The 17998-nt window shown below is 39.2% G+C and overlaps 1 protein-coding gene across 1 annotated transcript in view; it reads left to right on the top strand.

Moving 5' to 3' along the window:
• Positions 1–3922, top strand: part of CTDSPL2 (CTD small phosphatase like 2) — a 71358-nt gene extending 67436 nt beyond the window's left edge. Inside the window, exons 11-13 of the mRNA XM_007467528.1 lie at positions 40–166; positions 1665–1760; positions 2415–3922. Of these exons, the coding sequence (XP_007467590.1) occupies positions 40–166; positions 1665–1760; positions 2415–2480 (289 nt within the window). The 3' untranslated portion in view covers positions 2481–3922. The remainder of the gene's footprint in view (positions 1–39; positions 167–1664; positions 1761–2414) is intronic.
• The last annotated feature ends 14076 nt before the right edge of the window (positions 3923–17998 follow it).

The raw sequence follows: 17998 nt of genomic DNA, 5'->3' as shown, positions 1-17998 counted from the left end.
TTTTTTTTTTAGTTAACTTGTTTTTACTTTTATGTTTAGGCACCGGCTTTTCCGCGAACATTGTGTTTGTGTACAAGGAAACTATATAAAGGACTTAAATATCCTTGGAAGAGATCTTTCAAAAACTATAATAATTGACAACTCACCACAAGCCTTTGCATATCAGGTAGGAAGAGGGTTGCTAAACAAACTCATACAAATGCTGCCAAAAGATATGATGGGATAACAGAATTTTCACTGGTGGAATTTCCCTGTTTAGTGTCATCTTTTAGAATTTGGAATGCCAAATTAGTATATTCCTTGTGGAAATTTTTCTTTTAAATGAAGTACAACATACATAAAAATGTGAGTAGTAAATCTGAAGTAGTAAATCCCTAAGAAGGGACTATAAGATATATATCATTTAATAGCATTCTTATCTATTGTTAAATCAGTAATTTAATTGTAAACATGTTTCAGAATTATGAATAGCTTAACCATGTTCTTCTGGTCTGTTTGATTTGGCATTTCAAAATATTTTCTTAGACTATTTTGTCATTATGTTTGTACCCTTTGTCAATGATTCTTAGAAATATAAATTCAACTAGAGGGAATTCCCTGGCAGTCCGGTGGTTAGGACTCAGCACCTACACCTGCTGAGGGCCCAGGTTCCATCCCTGGTCAGGGAACTAGGATCCCGTAGGCCACACGGCACAGCATATGATAGATAGATAGACAGATAGATAGATAGATAGCAGACAGACAGACAAGAGATGAGTCATCCTTGCAAGATATATTTTACATTATGAGTGAACATGAGTATGTTCATGTGATATGGCTGAGATTTTCTTCAGAATAAATCAGTGCAGAATTGGAATGGTGGAAAGTGGGTTGGGTGTAGATGAAAAAAGCTTTGCCCTTAACTTTTCTGTTTCAAAAATGTCCATAATAAAATGTAAAAAAGAATACAAGGGGAAAAATTGCATATGGTATTGAAGTATGTTCAGTTTAGGTCACTACTTTTATTCACTTGCATTTTGAAATAATGTTTTTAAGAATTGGTTCGTAAATAATTTCAGTTATCCTCCATCTCAAACACAGTGTTCTGCGTAAATGTTAAAAGATATTTTATCCTAGAGAATATTTACTATAAAACAAATATGGTTTGTATTTTTGTTTTTAGACCAATGAAATACCATTGAGTCAATTTGTTATGTTCCTACTATGTTTCAGGTTATCTTGCTAGTTGCTGGGAATAAAATAATGGGACACAGTCCCTGTGTAAGAGTATATACTTTCTAATAGTATTCTCTGTTGAGATTGGTAAAATTCCTTTATTCAAAATGCCTAGCATTGACTAATAATATTTCTTGAGTGAATAATGTTTTTAGTTATGTTAATGCAAAACTTGTTTTAATGAATATGTCTTATTAAGTTTTATATACACTAAGAATAAATTACTCTGAAAAACCAATTATGTTTCAGTTCCTTCCTTAACATCTGTCTCTTCCTTAACATCTTGCACTATTAAGTTGTCAAAGAATATGACAGACATAAACTCTGATGGCATTCCTTTTTTCAAAGGAACTTACTGATTAATGTTTACTAAAATCTGTTACTTTTAAGCTTTTCCAAAGTAGGCAAAATGTAAATGAAAAGAGTTAATTACTTATTTTTCACTTTAGCTATCTAATGGAATCCCTATAGAAAGCTGGTTTATGGATAAAAATGACAATGAACTTCTAAAATTGATTCCATTTCTGGAGAAGCTAGTAGAACTGGTAAGTATATCTTATCATTTATCTTCTTGTTAGGTTTTTGTTGCTTTAACTCTGTTGAAATAAATCTTTTCAGTTGCTTTATGTGTACTAACTTTAAGTCAGCATGGTGGGACATTAGGGCAGAGACTGAAAAAAGATTACAAGCATTTTTGAAACTTATAAATTATATTAAAATTATGTTTATCAGTATTTAAAAATTTATATATCGAATGTTTTATTTTACCAGACTTCCTCTTGCTAACTGGTTGTCACTAACTAGTTGTGTTAAATTGATTTTGTAGTTCAGGTCTAGAATTAATGCTTATGGTAGTGAAACTTTATTCTGGGAACTTTTTCCTTGATGTCCATGGATTAATTTTAAAACTACTATATAAAGTAGAATTCATTGGCTGAATGCTTTACCTATCTTTTGGTTTGACCTCTTATTGCATAATTGTTCTTAAAAAATTAATACAGTAATGATAGGCTTTTTTTTTTAAATCTAAATTTAACTGCTTCTGTGTAGTATCTTTATTTGGTAAACAAAATAATGTAAATTATAAAATATTAATAAATGGTGGTATAGTTTCTTTGCAAAGTAAGAATATTCATAATGTTATGAGGATCATGTCTTTGAAATTACGTGGCTTTTAAAATGTCTATTTCTCCACACAGAATGAAGATGTTCGACCTCACATCAGAGACCGATTTCGCTTGCATGATTTGCTGCCCCCAGATTAAGTACAAAGACTTGTCAAATCACTGAAGGGGGAGAGAATGCAGGACCCTTTTGGACTAAGACAAAAACATTGCCATTACTGTTGAAATTTTGCATTTTTGTACCCCGTCTTGCTTTTCTTATCTTGGTGCCCAATAATAATCAAGGGTTACAGAAAGAGACTTTATCTCAGATTGAATACATACAGTAGGTAGGCTAAAACAGAAGAGTCTTTAGAACTAGTGCAACTTCCAGTGAAATTTTTTTATGTACAGGACATCTGCAGTTTATAAAGAATTCTGTTTCTGCCACCAGCAGTTTGACCTGTAGTCACACAGGATTTTATGATAATAACAGAGATGAAAATGGACTTTTATTTTCTCTCTGTTTGGTGCTCTAAGTGGGTTTGTAGCCACTTTTCTGTTACTTTAAAATTCTCATTTCAACAGGAATGGCCAGTAAAAGTTGTTTTATTTTTCCTGTTAAGGTTTATAACCTTTTTACATTTTTGACCTGTATTAGATTAGAATTTCATTATGCATTCCTTTTAGTTGAGGCGCTTCATAGTTTTCTGGAAATAGTCAATTTTTAGTTTTTTATTATACATTTGAATGGCCGTTTTCCTGCTTTGTCTGCCTGCATATTGTATATTTGTTTAAAAATATTCTCTACTTTTAGTCCATGTAAGTTTCATTTAGAACATGCATTTATATTTTGTTTCTGTAATATTCTACTGTAGGTGAAATCTTTTCAAAAATCAAGAGACTGGGTAGATAAGAATATATGAATGACTAATATTCAAAAGATTTAAACCATTGTGATGGCATGTGTTCCCAAGTGGTAATATCTTGCAGTGGCACACAGATTTGATGGATAAAAGGTATACCTCAGACTTCACTGTGCTCACCAATCTTTGAGGAGAATGAGTTTGGTCACCTGTTGGGCTTGATTTGGTTACTGATGCCTTTGGTTTTCTCCAGGAATGAAGTATTCAGCACAGTGATTCAGTATTTTTAGTTATTTTGCATGGGCTGGTAGTACCTCTGTTATGCTCTCAGTTACAATCAATTAAAACTCTGTGTAACAGTCTTGGTACCTTACAGTAGCTATGCATAATCCTGTGGCACAGTAAACTCCCAAGCCACCAATGCAGTTAATATGTTCTCATAGTGGTTTTCTATGCTATATGAAAATAGTCTTCAAGCCTTGGTTCTCTAATGCAGCTACCACAAGAGGTTGATATTTTTATAGTGGCGTGTAATCTCTTTTTCGGGAGGCTTTTTATGGAAGGTAGAATTTGTAAAAGTTAGTATGCTTTGCCTCTCAACTGCATTATCATGCCACAGGCTCAGACTGTTTTTGTGTAAAGGATGTCAAAGAACGGCACTTTTTCTAAAGAGAAGTTTGATATTTTGTATGCTTGTTAAGAAAGTACAGTATTGGAAATTAAAGGTGGACAACTGATAATTGAGGAGTATGTCACTTAATTTTTTATGTATATTACCTGTTTACTTGTACAACTTATTGTACAAATTACATGCAGCTTCATTTTCAAATGAATCCTTAAAATAAGGAAATCTTTTTAGGAAAACATTTAATTTTTGTATTTTTGATTTTAAAGGCATGAGTTATGTCAATTTACAGTGTATTAATGAAGATTTTAACTTTTCATCAGGTTGAGTGTTTTCTTACTATATTATCTGTTGTGTATGTACTTAGCATATTGTGTCACTGAACTGTTTAAAAATCTAGCATGTAGAGCAAGCCTGTTTTGTGGAAAATCCTTATTCATTAAAAAAATAATCATGGCAGATTTTCTGCAAAAAAAAAAAAGCAAAAGCATTTGCAATTCAGAATACTGGGGGTTTTTTTGTTTGTTTGTTTTTAATTTAAAGAAAGGTATTTTGCTTGCAGGAAAAAAATACTACAGATTCATTTTAATGAGAATCTTTGAAATGTATTTATCTTTAGGGCATCTGGGCATCTTTATGCTGTTTGTCTTCTGTCTTTCTTGAAATAAAATGTACATATGTTACCTTTACATATGCTCTTGCTCAAAATTGTGAACCTGGTTACATTTCTCCTTGCTCTCTTTTTATGTTCAAACAGCAAAACCCAAAACCTATACAGGATCTAAACTTTCAGCTTGCATTATAATTGCTGAAAGCTTTTCTGATTAAGTAAATACACTCTCAACGGGAAATGTAAGCACCTATATATACCACTGTGCCTATAGGCACTTTAAAAACAACTTTTAATCATCTTTTATTGGTAAAGCTGTTTTTGACCCCCTGCTAGCAGAGCTCCTTTAAGTTGACTGACAAATGAATCAAGCCTAATAAGATTCTGTAAAGAAATAAACTAAGGGAGAATTTTATATGGCCTGAGAAAATTTCTTGAAATCAATTCAGTCTATTTTTCTTCATTACTTGATTTGAGTCATTTTAAATTTGTTATTAATACAAAATTTAAAATAAGTTATAGAGATAGTTATCCAGCTTCTTCCACTTTAAAATGTGTTATCTTATTACCCCTTCTTTATCTGTTGGTAGATATTACCTTAAACATTTCCATTAGTTAAATGGAGGTGTTTATGAATTGAGATGTGCCCAGCCTCTTCAGTTCACACAGAAAACATGAACTCTTAAAAACTGACTAGTAAATGCAGGAGAGATGGATACCTGATAAGACACAGCAAAAGTGACCTATATACACATTACGACTCTGAAGTACATATTATAATTGTGATATTTCCAGTGGTAAATGTCTGACTTTTAAAGACATTCTTTTAAATATTTGTATTATTGTTAGGATGTTTTAATCAGTTGTGTTTTTTTAATTCCATGTAATATATGTAGCCCTAATCAGATTTATAGCACCATATTTCTCCTTGGGTCTTAAAAGAGAGTTGACAACAATTTAAAAGCATAAATTGTTTTATATTAGCTAGTATGTATATTTATTTACCTGATGGCTTTATCTTGTTTCCCAGAATTTTGGGGGCATTTGTTGAAAGCATTGTAACTTCTATAAATGGCTATTTTCTTGTAACTGTCAGTGAAAATGGATGTGTACATTGTGTTTTTATATTACTTTGGTTTTCCTGGTTTGTTTGTTTTTTGGGTTTTGGGGGGGGATGGTTAAACATAGAATCATTTTTTTTAAAAAAGTTATCTTTGGCCAATGACTTTTTCAACTAGATATTACTTGGATTCAACCATCTAAAGAAGTTTGTTTTTCACTGTTTTGTTTAGTCAACTTGCTGAAAAACACAGACTTCATCTCATCAATGAAGAAAGCATTTCATTATTCCTACAAATCTTTGCAGCGAGCACAGACTTCTTCATAAGGACCAGATCTTTTCCACGTCTTGTGTCAATCACATAAAGCTGAAATGTAAAGGACACTGAAGCCTTCATTTAATTGTCCTAACATGATGGTGTTATATACTACATCATTAGCTAGTTAAGGTTTTCTGACCTGACTTCTCTTTGTCTTCCTAGGTATTTATTTGTTATCTCTTTTAAACTTGTGTATCTAAATTAACTTAGTGTTAATAGTCACCCACCAAATAACTATGCCAAGTAACTAGGAAAGAATGTTTATTTTATTTCCCCTTATAGGGGAAGAGTGGACTGGGAACAAAAATGTATGGGCCAAAAGGCCTTAGGTTGTCATTCATTCACTTTCTTATTCCTCTCATGAGCTGTTTTTGAGTATAGTATTTTTTCAGTGCTTATGTGCTTGATTATGTCATTAATTTTCATGTCGTCCCCTGAGTTAAAAGCCTGCTAAGAACCTGTATAAAATACATTTTAAAAATTTCAGAATAAGAACCACAGAACTCAGTATCTTATATTTAAATGCTATTTAAATTATTATTGGAATCCAAGTCTCATTCACTAGGATACATTTTTATAAAATGTTTCTCTGTATCTTGAATTGAAATTACTTGCCCAGAGGCAAGAGTTCCGGGGTTATGTGTTTTGAGAAATTTTTAAAAGGGGAGATGAGAGTAACAAGTTTATACTTACTTTATGGTTTTTATATTAGTTATTAGTATTTTAAAATATATCACTGGTTCCCAAACCTGACTCTTCATTAGAATTACTCTGTGGAGCTTTTGAAATACAGATTCTTGAGGCCTGACCTCTCCCAAATTGTCTCACTGGGTCTAGAGTTGGGGCCTGAGAGTTCTGTATTTTTTAAAAGCTCTCCAAGTGATTTTCATAGATTTGGGAAATCACTACTTTACTTAATGTGACAGTGGTTTGGGAGTTGAGAATAGGCAACAAAATTAAGTTTACCAGACATTTCTTTGTGGTAGAATTTTCTTTTTTCTTTTTTTAACTGGGACCAGATTTCACAGAACTTATTCAAGATGCATGGAGGAATAATAAAGAAGATTGAGGTTACTGCTTATTATCATTCATGTCTTTCATACTTTTTAAGAGTTTGCATTTTCTAGCACTTGGAATAGTTGATCATATACACAGCTGAAGGACATATCCCTGAATGAGACCATTATATATATTACCTGTAAAATATTTCACTATTTTTTTATTTTATAAATCTTTGTAGAAATAAGCAATGAAATACTACTTTCATCTTTTGAAATGGGATTTTTCAAGGCAGTGTCCTTTTGGCATTAAGGTAGGGGGGAGTTAATCTTCTCTCTGCCTTTTTCCACATGAATCAATATAAAGTCATGGACATTTAAAATATTCAATTTAATTTCTACATATTTACTATGCAGTATAGCCGTGAACAAGTAATGTAGATTTAGTTTTCTCATCTTCAAATGCCCTGATCACCCTACCTCACAGGGTTGTTGTGGGGATAAATAAAACTTTTATGGAAGCACTTTTCTTTGGTGATATTTTATCAGCCATTAGAAACAATATAATATCTAACGACTTATATTTGTATAGTGCTTTGTTTACAAGTACACAATTTTTTCACATTGCTTTCTCTTTCGATGATCTGTAAGGAACGTAGATACGGAAAAAAACAGATAAGGAAACAAGCTCAGAGAGGGCTGTGACCTAAGACCTCACAGCTGTTCTAGGAGACTTGAATTCAAGTATCATTACCACAGGCTATTTCCCAAGGCGTTGGCATTTTTGTATAATCATGTTTGTACATAAATACAAAGCTTTCCCTAGTTTATAAAATGAATGTAGCCAACAAAATGTTCTTATAAAAGAATATATTAACTCAGTGCAAAAGCTTGTGGTACAAACTAGGCCCTAGAGTTTAACAATCCAATTTTTAAACTAGAAGGAAATTCCATCTTCTAAGTGTACATCTTTATTTTACAGATGTAAAATGTGTCTAGAAAAGTGTCTTCCCAAGATCACAAAGCTGGGATTAGAATCTAGCTCTCTTATTTACCATTACTCAAAGTAATGACTTTAGGAGGAATAACATTCTTAATTTCTGGAACTACCAGAAGTGCAGAAGTTGCATAAAACCTGAATAAAGTGGTTAGCTTTAAAAAGTAGAGGTAAAATGGCAAGAAAGAACCAGATTATGGTGAGCTAAAATGAAAGAAGTTGATGTAATGGGCTAAATAACTTGAACCTGTATAACAACAAAATAGCAAGCTGGTCCCACCCCAATCTCTGTGATGAGACTTAAATACAGTATTGTTAACTATAGTCACCATACTATACGTTAGATCCTTGGAACATTAGATCCTCAAACCACTAGAAGTCTGTACCCTTTGACCAACATCTCTTCATTTTCCTCACCCGCCCCCCAATTCCTGGCTGGGATGAGACTTGATAACTATTTTCCCTGAGCTTCAAAGGAGTGTAATGCACACAGACTGGTTTGAGTGTCACTGCAGTAGGCCTTTAGAAATAAATGACTGGACTTGGGAATAGCTGACTTAGGAGTATGGGTAATAAAAAGGAAAGTTCAGAGTCAAAAGACCTGAATTCAAGAACTTAAGAACTCATCCACTTACTAGACAAAGGAGTTCTCTGATCCTTAATTTGTTCGTCTGTAAAATGGGTGGTGAAACATGTATACAAATAACTACCAGAACTGAAATGTCAAAGCAGCTAGTTTTCTTCAGGGTGTGTGAGATATATATACAGGGTGTTGGGAGATGTCTGAAGCTAGAGGGGGCAGAAATGAGCAGTAGAAGCAGGTTATTGTAATACCACAGATGTCATATTTTTTAAGAAAGACATGAGGGCTTCCCTGGTGGCGCAGTGCTTGAGAGTCCGCCTGCCGATGCAGGAGACGCGGGTTCGTGCCCCGTTTCGGGAAGATCCCACATGCCGCGGAGCGGCTGGGCCCGTGAGCCATGGCCACTGAGCCTGCGCGTCCGGAGCCTGTGCTCCGCAAATGGGAGAGGCCACAACAGTGAGAGGCCCGCATAACGCAAGAAAAAAAAAAAAAAAGAAAGACATGAGCAGCAAGCAGTCTGGAAAGAAAGACTGGAGAAGTGGTAATGGAGAGGTCACCTATGATTGTTAAGAACGGCGGTCCCCAGCCTGTTTGGCACCAGAGACCAGTTTTGTGGAAGACGGTTTTAACACGGCTTGGTGGCGGCGGGAGGGATGGTTTCGGGATGATTCAAGCGCATTACATTTATTGTGCACTTTATTTCTATTATTATTACATTGTAATATATAGTGAAATAGTTACACAACTCACCATAATGCTGACAGGAGGCGGAGCTTAGGCGGTAATGCGAGCGACGACGGGAAGTAAGCTTGTAAGTACAGATGAAGCTTCGCTTGCTCACCGGCTGCTCACCTCCTGCTGTGCGGCTCGGTTCCTAACAGGCCACCGACCGGTACCTGTCCGCAGCCCGGGGGTTGGGGACCCCTGGTTAAGAACATTTTGGATGAAAATAATGCTAACTGTGAAGGAAGAAATGGAGGATGAGGACATTAAAGAGTGAGTATTAAATGGCTTGAGAAGTAGTTGGGGTAGCAGGCTCATGTAAATGACTTGCCGAGTTAGAAGTCTCTTAGTAATCAGTGAACCAAATGAACTAGAGCTTTTAGTGGCTCCCATACACTGAGCATTAATGTTATATTTGATGTATGACAATTGTTGAAGGTAGCTGTAGGTAGCCTTCCTGATGACAGTAAAAGTCGTTTAAAAACACTGCCTTACTATGCTAGGCTCTGTGGATGGCAGAAGAAAGCAAACCTGACACTGCCCTCAAGCTAACAGGCTAGCAGTGGAGACTGACATTTGCTGGGAAAAGGAACACGAACGAAAAGACTGGCTTTGAGGGCTAATAACACAATCTAATCTGAAGTCAGGCTTGGATTGGCTGAAGGAGTATTAAGTTGAGATCTGTAGAACATTTATTGAAAGATATTAAGCCAGGCTTGGTTGGGGGAGGGGGTAAAGCAAGGGGGTAAATAATCAGATTTGTTTTAAAAAGATCACTTTGACTGCTGAATAGGGAATAGATTGAGTGGGAGACCAGTTTGAAGAAATACAGACGTTGACCTAATTCGTTCCACGCAAAGAATTTCCTTTCTCCACGATAATATGGTTAATGTATTGGGTGCTAGCATCGTAATGGACAATCTGAGGTCGGAGATTGGTAAAGTTCTAGAGAAAGAATGGCTTGCCCAGCTTAATGATAGAAATGGGAAGGTACTCTAGGATTTTATGGCACCATATAAAAGTTAAGTACGGAAAAATGTATAGGAGTTGAAAGGAGACAGATGCTGTCATTTCACGTCTTGGGTAGGCTCTTTAGGGGAGGAGGGTTAAAATTGAAAGTCATTAGTTGTTTCTACATCAAATCATGTAAATCAAATCAGTGATTTTGGTATTTTATAAACGAGTGTTTTTTTTTGGGGGGGGTGGTTTGGCCAAGCGGGCCAGCATGTGAGATCCTAGTTCCCCAACCACGGATGGAACCTGTGACCCCTGCACTGGAAGTGTGGAGTCTTAACCACTGGACCGCCAGGGAAGTCCCTATAAATGAGCTTTAATCTGGTGCTATTTGCAATTAAAACCACCTCCTCAGCCTGGCCTTATTTCATCTTTATGAGATTTTGAGTCTGGTGCTTAAGGCACTTCACTTAAAAATAAGCCATAAGCAGCCCTGCTTCTTTTCTGCTGGCATTTACTCTCCTATGGCTTTAATGATGAAGCTTCTTGAAGGCAGAGGTTTTAATGTTAATTTGTTCAACAAACACTGATCAGTCACTCTGCTCATCTGTAAGATGGGAATAGTGTTATGTGTGATTATAGGGTTTCCCTAGAGATTAGTGTGTGGATCACAGATTAGTTTTAATCGAAGTCTCCAGCAGAGAGTTCTTGACAATTGTCTCCCAGCTTCTTTATTTCAAAAAGCAGCATGCACAATTCTGTGAATAAATTCTGTTCTCAATTTCTGCTTCAAAAATTTATCAATGAAGCATACATATAGCCCATGTATTTTTTCCATAGCACCTCCAACTCTCACACCCTATTTTCAATTGCATGTGGTTTAATACCTTGAAGTTAACACCCCAGAACCTAGAATAGTACTTGGTACAGGGTAGGCCGTCAATAATTATTTGTTGAATACATGATATAATGAATGAGCTCATATTTCAAAGTTTGGACTTCAATTTATAAGTCCAGAAAATTGATTCTGAATGTGCAACTCAGAATTGATGAAATTCAGAGGAATTGGTTCACACTAACTAAACACACAAAACACTAATTTTTAGGCCAAATATCAATTCCATTCATTTACCTCCTTATGAAATTAAATCACAGTCCGATGCCAGCTTGGTAAGGGTAGAACCAGAGAGAAGGTCTACTGAAAGAGAATCATAACGGCTAATATCAAGTCAACAGGATGCCCTCATCTTCATCTCTACTAGGTATCTGCCAGAAGTCTGCAGGTCAGCTTAGCCTTTTCTCTGGGGACCGTCAAAATCTTGTTCTTTGGCCTCACCTCCCCTATATTTCACCTTCTTTCTGTTAACATTTTTTGTTTGTTTGAAGGTACATTGTCTTAGAACATCTTCAGGCAAGTAAATACAGATGAGTGTACTACCACTTCAGAAATACACAGTCTTGCTTTCCTGAGTCTTCACCTTGGGATATTCGATTGAATCTGGCACCTTCTTAGCCAATTATTTACTATTTCCTAGTTCAGGTCATTGCTATAATGCTGTGGGCTTACTAGTAATATATTCAAAAAGCAGCTTTCTTTGGGATGCAGCTGTATTAATTTTCTTTTGAGACTACCTTTCATGAGGAGAAACAGTGGCCTGATGGGCGAGTTTTTCTTTGAGAAAAAAACCAGTTTTGCCTAGAAATTTATTCATGCAGTCATTCAACAGTTATTAAGTGCCCACTATGTGCCAAACAGACTTAAGTATAGCAGAGCTTAGCCTCTCAAGATTTCTTATCTGCAGATAAGACTACTATGATGTATTCATTAAAAATTTTAGCTGAGGCCAATAATGGAATTTACTGGAAAGATACTGGGGTACCTCATGGCATTTAAGGAAGAACTGGACAACTGGACCTCAAGGGAAGGCAAGAGGAAGTAAGATCGCTTGGGAAATCATCACTTCATCAGGAGGTCTTTCCTTCAGGCTGCTGTCATCTGCCACCAACTCCCAGGCCCTGAGAGTCTTGAGTTCCAAATTCTAAAGTCCTGGGAAAGAGAATCTTTCCGTTATCACTGTATAACAATTCACCTCAAGACTTAAGAGGCTTAAGATAAGTTCTCTCTCACAGATCTGTGGGCTGACTGGGCTCAACTAGACAGCTCTTGCTTGGGGTCTTCTGTGATTGCAATCAAATGGTAGTTGTGGATTGCAAATTCCCTGGTGGTCCAGTGGTTAGGATTCCAAGCTTCTGCTGCAGGGGGCCCGGGTTTGATCCCTGGCCGGGGAACTAGAATGCCACAAGCTGCACAGCAAAAAAAAAAAAAGGGTAGCTGTGGATGGAATCATCTGACAGTTCAACTAGACTGGATGTCCAAGATGACTTCTTTGCTCCCATGCCTGGCATCTCTGCTGGGATAATCTGGAACAGCCAGGGGCTGGCTGAATATTTCTCTCTCCCTAAACAGGTTCTCTGTAAAGTTATCTTGAAACAGCATGGCAATCTTAGGGTAGTAAGACTTCTTAAATGGCGGCTGGCTTCTACCAGAGTGAGCATTCCAAAAGGCACAGGTGGAAGCTGCAAGGCTTGTTATAGCCTAGCCTTGGGTGTCACTTCTGTCCTATTCTACTGGTTAAATATAAATCATAGAGCTACCCCAGACTCAAAAATTACATAAGGGCTTGGATACTATTCATTAAAGGGCCATCTTTGAAGACTAGCTACCAGATAATTTGATGGATCCACTGGATTATTTATATCCCACCTAGGGGCAGATTCAGATTTTATACAGTTTGAAGCATATACAATTTGGAAGGCTTTCTTGAAGAATGGAAGGGGCCTATGCAATGAGGGGCCCTGAAGCTACAGCTTCATTAGATTCATAGATAATCTGCTTCTGACCCCCCTTCACAAATCAGCTATAGTAAGGGAGTAGAATGGCTTGGAGAGCCCACCTACTCTTGTATACTAGGACGATTTCCAGAAAAGGAGAAATCATTGTGAGCTTTCCCCACTCCTCACCATAAGTGTCCAGTGTTCAGTTCAATATAATCTGATAATTTGAATGTTTAGAACTCAGGTCTCCAGACTTACAACAGTGAATTTTCAAATATACTATATTCCATAGTATTTTAAAATTTATATTAAAAAAGTGTAGTAGAATTGGAAGGCTACAAAAATTTTTTTAAACTTACTATCCTTTATATAGCTTTTTCTCCTGGCTACTTTTAAATGTTGATGTCCTTCAAGGTTTCTCATTCTATCCCATCTTCAGATGGCCTCTTCTTCACTTGATTCCATCCACCCCCATCATCAGATAACTCCTAATCCTCTATGTGTGGCTCAGACCTCTCTAGTTCCAAATGTATACTAGACATTTCTATTTGGATGCCTCAGAGGAATGTCAAGATCTGTGTGGCCAAAACTTAACCTATCCTCATTCCTTATTATGATGAGAAACACCATTCAGGCATCCTCAGAAACATTTACGGAGCATTTACTACATGCCAGGCACTGGGAATACAGTAGCAAAGAACACAGACAAAATACCTGTGCTCCAAACAGATATTAAATAAGGAAACAAGGTCATGAGAAACTGTGATAAATGCTATGACAAAACCAGAGTGACAAGATGAGTAACTGGGAGAGGCCCCTTGCTGGAGGGAGGTCAGGAAAGAACTTTCTACAAAGGTAACATCTGAATTTTGGAGGAAGAAAAGCCAACCATGTAAAGGTGTGGAAAGAGCACTGTAGACAGAACGAATAGCAAGCACAAAGTCCAAAAATAGGAAAAGGCTTAGTAGCCTCAGAGGGCCAGTAACAATGATGTTAATGAGAGGGAATGGCATCATAAGGGGGTTGGTGGGAGGTAGGAGTCAGATTATGCAGAGCCTTGTAGGCCATCATAAGGAGTTGAATCTAAATCCGAAACAAACAAACAAACAAACAAACACCAAGAAGCCACTAAAGGGATTTCAACTAGGAGGAAGGGGTGTGATGATCTAATTTACATTTTTTAAATAAACTGCCTGGTGTATAGTGAATGGACTGTGGAGAGGGAAGAGTAGAAGAAGGAAAACCAATTGAAAGCATATTATAGTAGAACAGCCTAGAGAAAGCTTGGATCAAGGTGGTAGCAAGAGACATGGATTCGAGATTAACATTGGAAGTAATTCACAGACCTTGGTGATGGACTAAATTTAAGGGGTAAGTGAGAGGAAGAAAGCAAGGATAGCTCCCAGGTTTTTGACTTGAGCACCTATAGATGGGTGTTACTTCCACTCAATCTCCAAAGACATCATCCTCTACAGCTCCCTTCCCCTCCTCCTCCATATCCAGTCCGTCACTGTGTTACGGTTATTCAGAGAAACAGAACCAGTAGCATGTGTATATATAGAGAGAAAGATTTAAGAAATGGCTCACAGGGAATTCCCTGGCTGTCCAGTAGTTAGGACATGGCACTTTCACTGCTGAGGGCCCGGGTTCAATCCTTGGTTGAGGAATTAAGATCCCACAAGCTGTGCAGCGCAGTGAAAGAAAGAAAGAAAGAAAGAAAGAAAGAAAGAAAGAAGGAAAGAAAGAAAGAAAGAAGGAAGGAAAGAAGAAAGGAAGGAAGGAAGGAAGAGGGAAGGAAGGAGGAAGGAAGGAAGGAAGAAAGAAAGAAAGAAAGAAAGAAAGAAAGAAAGAAAGAAAGAAAAAGAAAGAAAGAAAGAAAGAAAGAAAAGAAAGAAAGAAAGAGGCTTCTCTGGTGGCGCAGTGGTTGAGAGTCCGCCTGCTGATGCAGGGGATGCGGGTTCGTGCCCCGGTCCGGGAAGATCCCACATGCCACGGAGCGGCTGGGCCTGTGAGCCATGGCCGCTGAGCCTGTGCGTCCGGAGCCTGTGCTCCACAACGGGAGAGGCCACGACAGTGAGAGGCCCGCGTACAGCAAAAAAAAAAAAAAAGAAAAAAGAAAGAAAGAAAGAAAAAGAAAAATTGGCTCACGTAATTGTGGGAGCTGGCAAGTCTCAAATCTGTAGGGCAGGTCAGCAGTCTGGAGACCCATGGAAGAGCTGATGCTGCAGAGTCCAAAGGCAGTCTGTAGGCAGAATCCCTTTTTCCTCAATGTGTTTTCTTTTATTTTTTTAAATAAATAAATAAATAAATAATTATTTTTTGGGTTTTCGTTGCTGGACCTGGGCTTTCTCTAGTTGTGGAGAGCGGGGGCTACTCTTCATTGCGGTGCACGGGCTTCTCATTGCAGTGGCTTCTCTTGTTGCAGAGCTTGGGCTCTAGGCGCAGGGGCTTCAGCAGTTGTGGCACACGGCTCAGCAGCTGTGGCTCACAGGCTCTAGAACGCAGGCTCAGTAGTTGTGGTGCATTGGGCTTAGTTGCTCTGCGGCATGTGGGATCTTCACGGCTCGAACCCGTGTCCCCTGCATTAGCAGGTGGATTCCCAACCACGGTGCCACCAGGGAAGTCCCTCAGTGTGTTTTCTTTTTCTTTTTTCTTTTTTCGGTACGCGGGCCTGCCTCTCACTGTTGTGGCCTCTCCCGTTGCGGAGCACAGGTTCCAGACGCACAGTCTCAGCGGCCATGGCTCACGGGCCCAGCCGCTCCGCGGCATGTGGGATCCTCCCGGACCGGGGCACGAACCCGCGTCCCCTGCATCGGCAGGCGGACTCTCAACCACTGCGCCACCAGGGAAGCCCCCCTTTTAAAAAAATATTTATTTATTTATTTAATTTTGGCGGTGTTGGGTCTTCGTTGCTGCGTGTGGGCTTTCTCTGGTTGTGGCGAGCAGGGGCAACTCTTCATCGTGGTGGCTTCTCTTGTTGCAGAGCACGGGCTCTAGGCACACAGGCTTCAGTAGTTGTGGCTCGTGGGCTCTAGAGCACAAGCTCAGTAGTTGTGGCACACAGGCTTAGTTGTTCCACGGCATTGGGATCTTCCCAGACCAGGGCTCGAACCCGTGTCCCCTGCATTGACAGGCGGATTCTTAACCACTTCGCCACCAGGGAAGCCCTCAGTGTGTTTTCTTAATGCCTTCAATTCACTGGATAAGACCCATCCACATTATGGAGGGTAATCTGTTTTACTCAAAATCTGCGTCTTAAAGGTTAATCATAAACAAAAAATACATTCACAGCAACAACTAGACTAGTGATTAACCAAAAACTGGGTACCATGGCCTAGTCAAGATGACACATAAAATTAATCATCACAGTCACTAAATTCTGTTGATTCTGACCCTTAACTATTTATCTGATTGGTTCCTTCCTCTTTTGCCACTGCCTTGCTTTAGGATGGTGTTCTTCTCTATTAATTCATAAAATATTTACTTATGTATTAGATACTGTGCCAAATGCTGGAGATATAACTGTTAATAAAAGAGAGATTGTGCCCTAGGGACCTTACATCCTAGTCTTTCCTTGCCTTCTGTCTCTCCTTCCAATTCCTCTTTATCAATGGATGGCTGTATAGCATTGCCTCTCACACTTTAACATACAATCATGTGAGGATCTTGTTAAAAGGCAGATTCTGATTCTGGGATGGAGTCTGAGATTCTACATTTCTGACAAGCTCCCAGGTGTTGCTGATCAGGAACAAACTTTGAGTAAGTGGGCTGTAGGATATCTTTTGGAAGACCATCTTTTATAAAGTGTGTACTATTTGTAGACTGAAAAGGTACACAAGAAATGGGAAACAATAGTTGCCACCAGAAAAAAACAGAATGGCTGATCACTGTGTATACCCTTTTATAACTTGAACGTTGTACCAAGTAGGTGTGTTACATATTCAAAAATAAATTAAGAAAACAACAAAAACAAAATAAAAATATCTGAAACTGCACGCCTCTGAAAATCCTGCAGTGGAGCCCAATGGCCCAAAGGACAGAGTGCAGGTTAACCCATCTTAAACCCTTTATTACGATCAGTTTACCTGTTCAGCTTATCTCCAATTGCGCCATTCAGTCAGACCAGGGACCACATGCAATCTTTCTACTGGAAATGCACTGGAGCAAATTTCACTTGGTCTTTAAAACTTGTTACTGCAGTGCTTACCCTCCCGAAGCCTTTCATGTAGCCTACCGCTCCCCGCCCGCCCCCCGAGGTTAACGTTACCCATTTACATGTAACCTCGCAATGCTTCTTTTTGTTGCAGTCATCGCACTGTGTCGAAATTTGTTTACATGTCTATTTTTGCTACTTGATTGTGCGCTCCTTTAGGGCAAGGCTAGGGTTTATGCTTAGCGCAGACCGAGTTCCGAAATTATTCTGCGAAAGAATGAATCATGTATTGGCTTCAAGGAGCTCAAAGGAAGGGAAAATCCTTGAGCACTGGGGCTGCCCTTCGATCCCTTCGTGACGCACTGGAGGCAAGTGTGCCAGGAGCTGACTCTGAGCACCCTGGCTGGGAAGGCTGCCAGGAGCTCGGCCCTCTCCGCTCGCGTCTTCCCGGGAGCCCTGCGTACCCCGGCTTCCAGAGGGACCCCACCTCACCCAGCGCAACCGCGCCCTCCAGTGATCGGGGGGGCCAATCCACCGCCCCCACAGGTGGGCGTGGAGTTCAGAGCCCGCTTCTGAGTGCTGCGTGGAGAGGCTGTGGGTCTCCTAGGTATCAGCCAGCGGCAGCGAGTAGCGATCCGTGTGACCAGAGGAAGGGCGCATCCGACTGGTTGGGGCGCGGATGGGGTTGGCAGGGGAGGGGTGGAGAGGGCAGGCGAGAGCCCAGCGCCAAGCAAGGTACCGCCCTGCTAACTTTCCCGCACTTACATTTCCTTCCCAGGGCCCAGGATTGGGTGACTTCCCTCAGCCCCTTCCTCTCTCCCCACCCCACTAGCCCACAGGACCTCCCCGGGGCGTGGAGTACAGGACGCCCCGCCTCGCCCGCCGCATTCCGCGCCCCCTTCCGGCCCGCGCGCACGTCGCCCCAGTCGCCGCCAGAAGGGGCGGGGCCTGGGCCCT

The sequence above is a fragment of the Lipotes vexillifer genome, unplaced genomic scaffold (genome assembly GCF_000442215.2).
Source record: "Lipotes vexillifer unplaced genomic scaffold, Lipotes_vexillifer_v1.1 scaffold722, whole genome shotgun sequence".
Classification (NCBI taxonomy): domain Eukaryota; kingdom Metazoa; phylum Chordata; class Mammalia; order Artiodactyla; family Lipotidae; genus Lipotes; species Lipotes vexillifer.
This window is presented reverse-complemented; position numbering and strand designations above follow the sequence as displayed.